Source organism: Zea mays, chromosome 2 (assembly GCF_902167145.1).
Source record: "Zea mays cultivar B73 chromosome 2, Zm-B73-REFERENCE-NAM-5.0, whole genome shotgun sequence".
Lineage (NCBI taxonomy): Eukaryota > Viridiplantae > Streptophyta > Magnoliopsida > Poales > Poaceae > Zea > Zea mays.
In genome coordinates this window covers 29,431,819-29,439,013 of record NC_050097.1, presented here as the reverse complement: position 1 = coordinate 29,439,013, position 7,195 = coordinate 29,431,819, and the positions used below count along the sequence as shown (strand labels likewise).

The following is a 7,195-nucleotide window of genomic DNA, read 5'->3' as shown; positions in this document are numbered from 1 at the left end:
TATAAGAGTAAGATGGAATGAAAGATGAAATATGTTCTCTCAATGAAGAGTTTCATGACACAATTTCATAGACTAACATGTTATTTAAATGTTGCATCGAAATAACCAATATGAATAAATGAAATATTTGGACATGAAATAAATTACTATCAATGATGGTTCAATACAACATTTATGGCCTTCTATGACGAATAATTGATGACAATAGAATAATTTTTCATTAGATCACCTTATTTATGATGATTTTCAGAAGTTGACTCAACAGAGTGACGAAAATTTAACTTAAAACTATACTAGGTGAGTGCCCGTGCGTTGCGGCGGCACACAAACATATTTAATATCTATAAAATAAAAAATAAATTTAATATCAGAGTGAACATATGGTTCACATATCAAATATTAAACTGATAAGCACAAATATTACACCTTAGCTAAAAGGCTGAGAAATGTATGAGACCCGAGGTGGTGGTATGTGGGAGCGTTGCACTACGTGTAGCTTCCTATCATGTTAGACAAAAATAGGACCACATCCTCAGTGTTACAACACTACATTGCTCGACAGTAGCAAATAGGGTAGCCTGAATAGCTGACTCAAAGATTTCCTTGTAGAGCCTTTGAGAGCAATCGTACATATTGAAAATTGCAGTCAGTACAGAGGACGGTACCAACAATCCCTACTACTCTATAAGTCCTTATTGTAGGCATCCAAGGAGATGAACAGGGTAAATCCAACTATTATCATGTTCCTGGAGCTTGCTGCTTGGGTGTATCGCAATGTGGACAAACCAAGCGCGACAATTAGCGCCCAGGTGAAGCACAGAACAGAGGCGGCCAAGGCAAGAGGTATAGAGGCTAGGAGAGCTCCGATTTTACCTACAGGCAAGGAGCTCAGCTTTAGGAAGTCCGCACTTCATAAAAAATGATGGGACATAATTGCAGTATAGAAGCCGCATCATACCAAAAGAAGGAGAAGATGACTAACACGGCTGCCCCAAGCTGCAAAGCCCTCCTGCTGCCCATTTTGGTTGTTTCGAGTGTGTGTATGTTCTCTGTTAACGTTGTCGATCCTGTACCTGTACCCCACACTCCAGCAATAAACGTTGAAACCCCTTCAAGCCCAATCGCTCTGCTGACAACTCCACGTGTAAAGGGAGAGGATTAGAGAAGTACCGCATCCCAGTGTAGTCAGCAAGCTCCCAGTGTAGTCAGCACACAATCAGCTACCCGCACTAAGGGTGTAAAGGGAGAGGATTAGAGAAGTACCGCATAGACAAGGAAGATATGGTTGCCAAACAAGGATATTTTTCTCATGTACTGAAATGGATAAGTACATTAGTTAGTAAGATATAGAGCGATACAAGTCAGGGGGGACATGCCCAGTCAAAATGATTTAAATACAAATAGGTATTAAGAAAACACAAGCAAGGAGACAAAACGGCAAGATCCGATTAAGTTTTGTTCATCAAAAGAGAGCTGCAAGGATATACCAGAGTGCACAGAAGAACCAACAGAATGAGGGGCATGCTGATTTCTACACAGCTGCAAGCCTGAGGGAAACCATAACTAAAAAATGCCAAACCCACTGCAGCAATAGTTGGTGCCACCACTACTGGATTTATTAACCTGTGAAGTCAGGCATTGAACATATTCAGTTTCTGTGAGGTGTATTCTAGATTGTAGAGTTATGCATTTGTGTTTCTGGACATACCTCAGAAACAGTGAAATAAGACCAGTGTATCCTAATATTATCTGGAATACTGAACCAACAAGTATAGCCCCCTGTAGTTCCCTCATTATGTGCTTGAATTTCTGCATATCAAACGAAACACATTTAAGTTAACTGAGGAATGTTTGGATTAATAAAAGTGGAAAGCTTTCCCACAACCTACAATGCTAAATCCTGATGACATGTTTGACTGAATGTTAAACATAGTTCAATGCAAGCTCAGGCCATTCCAGAACAAAACCTCGCATACTACGAAGGAAATATCAACGGGAATTGGATCAACATCAACACATCGTTACATGAAGATCTTGGCTGCTATGTAGGTCAAAGCAGATCTCCTTTGTATCCTTATAATAGAACCATGATCATTAGGGATTTAGGGAGTAAAGATGAAAAAAGTTCCTAAACTGATGCCCTTCTGTGAGAGACAGTGGTTCATGGGTATTTGGTAGTCTGCATACACATGAGGTTAGTGTCACCCTGACAATAGATGAGGGCAGGCAAATTCAACCGCCAATTGACTCCATTCATGGGTACAAAAGAGCTTGGAATATATGTCAAAAATTACTAATTTAGCTCATAGCACATATACTTTATGAAAGAGCTCTTTTGTTTACCTCCTTCTGTGCTATCATGTCAATTTGCAAGGTTTATAAGAAATTACTATCAACTTCTAAGGCCAGACACCAAAGTTATGCTCTTTGATGAAGCGATGCTCATTGAATGCAATGTGAAGGTTCGATATCGTTCAAAGCCATTACCATCCAAATCCAAGCAACCGAAACCTATCTTAGGCTTACTGCTCCGATTATATACAGACAAAAAACTGGCAGTGCCAAAATGAAAGACGTCACAAATGGACTGCTTGAAACAATGGACATGAAAGACGTCTCAAATTAAGAGAAAGTGTATATAGATTATTGTTCCACCACTTCAAATTAAGAGAAAGTAGTAGTTAGCCACCTCATGCACTGATATAGCATCGTTATTGTTGTGCTGTTTAGATACTCAACTTGCTCCTGCTATATTTATAGACTGAACTACCCTACTACTACGACCAGTTACACATTCAGATAATTCTACCAATTTTTGTCCACATATGAGTAGATATTACTGTTTCTATGTTCGCAAACCAAGCAAAATCGATATTATTAACCCCGAAAAAAGATGATACAAATGAAAAAAAATAGACAGGTATTTTCATGTGTTTCAGTGGCCTGAGATTATCATTTGTTAAGAAAAACAGACAGGTATGTTAGCATTATCTGTTACTGAAATGTGCTCAACCAACTGCTGTAGCTGAAAATGGGGAAACATTAAATAAGTAAATCATCTTTATAATAATAGTAATAAAAGAGAATGAATCAAAGCAATCATGTAGATTTTGTACAATGTACACAATTGTTGAGATATAAAACAATTTTTCAGCTCATGCGATGCTTTACAAATACTTGAATCCAGGTGCTATAATACTTTCGAAACAACTCAGCTACATCATTATTCTAAGGAATAAATCTCAAGACAAACATAATTACTTATGATAATTAAGGCACACCTTCGAGAAAGTTCTTGAAAGATCAACAATGTCAGGAAATAAACACACCCTCCTGCAAAAAACGAAATTCCATCACAACTAAGAGTTTGTCCAACTGGGGAGTAGAGTCAGAAAAAAAACCCACGCCTTGCACTGAACAATCAACATTCAAGTAAGCTACAACTTTGCGTCCAAGGAGGATGGCGTCTGGAATTCTTGAGGGCGATGCTCCGAGAGAAAAAAAGGGATGCGTCCAAGGAGGATGCTCTGAGAGAAAAAAGGGACCCGTGGCTTCACTGGCGTCTGGAATTCTTGAGGGCGGATGGAAAGTCCATGAAAGGGAGGTCTGCCTTCCATTGACGGACCTGAGCGGAGATCTCTGACATTCCATTGACGGTGACAGAGGAGGAGGTTGCGGATCCCCGGGATTTGGCCACGGACCTTCCATCCGCGTCCTCCATCCGCGTCCTCCATCCGCGTAAGGTGACCTTCCATTATCAGCTCAATCAAGGACCTTCCAGCGGGCGTGCGGGCGTGAGGACCTTCCATTCTCCGCTGCGGGGCGGGCACCTTCCAGCGGCAGCGGACCTGATAACCTTCCATCGGCGAGCACCTTCCAGCGGCTGACTGCGGGCGCGGATGACCTTCCATCGACGAGCACCTTCCAGCGGATTGCGGGCGACGATTGCGGGGCGGGGCGGAGAGGCTGGCTGCGGGGCGGGGCGGGGATTGCGGGGCGGGGACGGGGCGCTGGCAGAACGCGATGTGTGGACGCCTACAGTCTACACATATAGAGTAGTAGAGAATAGCATACCATAGCAGCATGTTTGTGACAATTTTTTATGATAATATAGGAATCGTCATAACCTTATCAACATATTAATTATAATGATATTATATGCCAATACGCATATGTCATAGACATAGATGTAATTATTTTAAAAAAATACTATTATCTATGTTAGCTCGCATTACCCACCATTAAGGGTAGATCCCATTGCCAAATAGGCTTTTATATTTGACATGTTGTCGCACATGGCAATATGGTTGCAACAATAGAATTTTTCATAATAAATAAATAAAATCTTAGATAAAAATAAATAAAAACTACAGTATAAATGACTTGGAACTATGACCTAAGGGTTTACCAAATCCTTTCCCTCTACTAGTATTTTGATATATTTATTTCTAAAGAGGTATCTTATTTATGTTATACCTACTGGTTTGTCATGATAAAAAAATTTCTCTAATATTTTCTACATGATATTTTAGTTCTGACATGTGGGTCTCAGTAGTTCAGATACAGTACAGAAACTATCAACATCTTAGACAGACCCATCATTAGACATGTGTATTCAAATGAATATATATATATATATATATATATATATATATATATATATATATATATATATATATATAATTAACAATGTATATGTTTGTTTTCTTTCTCTATTATATAGTTTTCACTATCAACATTTTTATAAGAATCCCTTACATTTCTTTATAACCATCCCGATGTTTAATCATCTCCATCCCAATTTTCAATGTTTGTATCCATCGCTTTGCCTCACCCTCTCGCAGAATCAAAACCACAACCTCTCCTTTCTCCCGCCCTCCATCAGAACGCCTCCTCATCTACCTCCATCGCTTCGCTTTGCTTTATGATGGGTGAAAATTAAGTCGACTTTTAACATGTGTCATGAATAGGTTTGCTTAGCTTGCTGCAATTAATAAACAGTTTAAGGTTAAGCTACATTGCTTAAGCAAGCCACCAACTTATAAAAGCTGTGCTTTTTTTAGATTTACTATTTGTTGTCTAACTTCGTCTCTTATACCGATGGTAGCTGGTTATTAATTAAGATTTTTTTTCTTAAATGAACTTGAGTTTAACAAGACCAAAATTGAACTTGTTGCTACAGTAGCAGAGGTACCATTCGAACTGTTTTCTATAGAACCAGATGAATAACAAGGAATTTGAAAACTTAACCCTTGGTCACTTATGTGGTTAGTTGTAGATGTAGAGATTTTCTATGGTGCTGGACAAAACCTCGTGTAGGTCTGAATGCATTCTTCTCCATATAAACCTTAAAGTCTTCGACATTGTATTAGTGAAGGTGACCTTTATGTTAAGTTTCACCTCTAAAATAGTTGATGATGATCTGTTAAATAGTTGTGATTTCGCTCGATTCTATAACGAATATATATGTCCTTCACGCCATCATGCTTTATAACAAAAATATTCGTCACTATTTATTTGACACGTCAACTGCCATATCACCTATCATCTTATCCTACTCATGACAAAATTAATCGTCATAATATTTTTGCCACGCTAGATGTCATGTCAGTCTATTTATGACAAACATATTCATCACAAAACTGCCATGTGATATTGGTCCAATGTTACACTCTGTGACGTTTTTGGGCCTCATTTATGATGATTTAGGGTCTGTTTGGTTGTGCTGTGGCTGTAAAAAACTATTGTGGACTGTGAGCTGTGAAAAAGTTGTTGTGTGTTGTGAACTGCTAAAAAGCTAAAAAAACGTTTGGTGAAAACCACTAAAAGCCGCTAAAAATTCTACCGCATATATTTTCACAGTTCCACCTAAAAGCTGCTAAAAGCAGGTCCAGATGTGCTTCTAGTTTTGCACTACAAGAAAGTCGGCTTTTAGAAAAAGTTGTTTCCATATTCAGGGTGTGTTTGGTTTGACTTTTGGCTTTGACTTTTGCCCCCCTAAAAGCCAAAAGCCAACCAAAGGGCTGGATCTAGGAAGCAGTTTTTTCTAAAAGCCGACTTTCTCGTAGTGCAAATCTGAAATCACCTCTGGACCCGCTTTTAGTGGCTTTTCGGATGGAACTGTGAAAACATATGTCGAAGAATTTTTAACGACTTTTAGTGGTTTCCACCAAACAGTTTTTAGCTTTTTAACAGCTTACAGCCTACAACAGCTTTTTCCACAGCTCACAGTCCACAACAACTTTTTTCACAGCCACAGCCCAACCAAACAGACCCTTAGAACATCATAACTTTTATGACGAATACATTATTTGTCATTATGTTTATGGTGTTTTTGCCTTTTACCACAAAAGTTCATTTAATACACACCTTCTGTGACGATGACCATTTTGTTATGGAGTCGCCACAACAACAAAGACTATGCAAAAAAAACTTATCTATGCCGTACTGAAAATGTCATAGAAGGTCACATGTGTTATAGTGATTTCATGTGTTTTTCAATATCCTAGAAACAGATTGGCATAGTTTCAAGATGATAAAATTACTTTTACCTATTTTATAATAAATGTAGTGACTACCTTATTAAAAATCCTATGTAGCATAGGAATTAATGTCATAAAATCTTACCCCAAACCTCCAATGAGAATGACCTAAAAGCATGGCAAAGCTGTGAGGGACCTGTGTCCGTTGATTAGATCGGAGGAAGAACGACCGCAAGTGTCAGCGTCGCCCAGACAATTACGATAGGCATACGTATGAGCCGTACGCGCCCGGGTTACGGTCGCGCTGTCCTATTCTATTCCGTATGAGCCGCTTTGACATCAATGCGGGCCGCGGTCGATTGATCGACGTACACGTACGCATCAGCGACATGCACGTCTCGGAAGTGTTGGTGGCCTACCCGCTGTTGCTTGCAGCGCCGGACCTCCTCCATCATTGCTCTGTTCCGGATAAAAAGCTGTCTAGATCAGCACCGCAGGTCAATACCGTACGCGTTCCGAACTGCTCGATAGAGTCACTCCAGCGCGCCATGCATACAAAAAAAAAAACGGTACGTACATACGCATATACGTGTAGTATACAATAATGCAGGAAGCTTGTTGTCACTCGTCACTTAGACTAGACCTGTTTAAACGCCGTGTCGAGTCGAATTCAGGTCAGATCAAGGTCGAGTCGTGAGCCAATTGTCACGGTT

At 39.5% G+C, this 7,195-nt stretch overlaps 1 protein-coding gene and 1 pseudogene across 1 annotated transcript; both read right to left on the bottom strand.

Moving 5' to 3' along the window:
- Positions 1 to 296: 296 nt before the first annotated feature.
- Positions 297 to 452, bottom strand: LOC111590967 (uncharacterized; annotated as a pseudogene).
- Positions 453 to 1,191: 739 nt separating this feature from the next.
- On the bottom strand, positions 1,192 to 1,830 carry LOC103646206 (nucleobase-ascorbate transporter 11-like). The gene is made up of 3 exons (XM_008670931.2): positions 1,709 to 1,830; positions 1,488 to 1,623; positions 1,192 to 1,314 (listed from the first exon to the last, which is right to left on the bottom strand). Exons 1-3 carry the CDS (start codon positions 1,813 to 1,815, stop codon positions 1,252 to 1,254), a joined length of 306 nt encoding a protein of 101 aa, XP_008669153.1. The 5' UTR covers positions 1,816 to 1,830; the 3' UTR covers positions 1,192 to 1,251.
- Positions 1,831 to 7,195: the final 5,365 nt, after the last annotated feature.

What these genes read in the sequence shown, in the direction of transcription:
- LOC103646206 (XM_008670931.2), bottom strand. Translation starts at nt 1,815, where the DNA reads ATGCAGAAATTCAAGCACATAATGAGGGAACTACAGGGGGCTATACTT. An exon ending in CTTATTTCACTGTTTCTGAG is followed by an intron (nt 1,624 to 1,708) that starts GTATGTCCAGAA and finishes CTGACTTCACAG; the next exon opens with GTTAATAAATCCAGTAGTGG. An exon ending in TGGTTCTTCTGTGCACTCTG is followed by an intron (nt 1,315 to 1,487) that starts GTATATCCTTGC and finishes TATCCATTTCAG; the next exon opens with TACATGAGAAAAATATCCTT.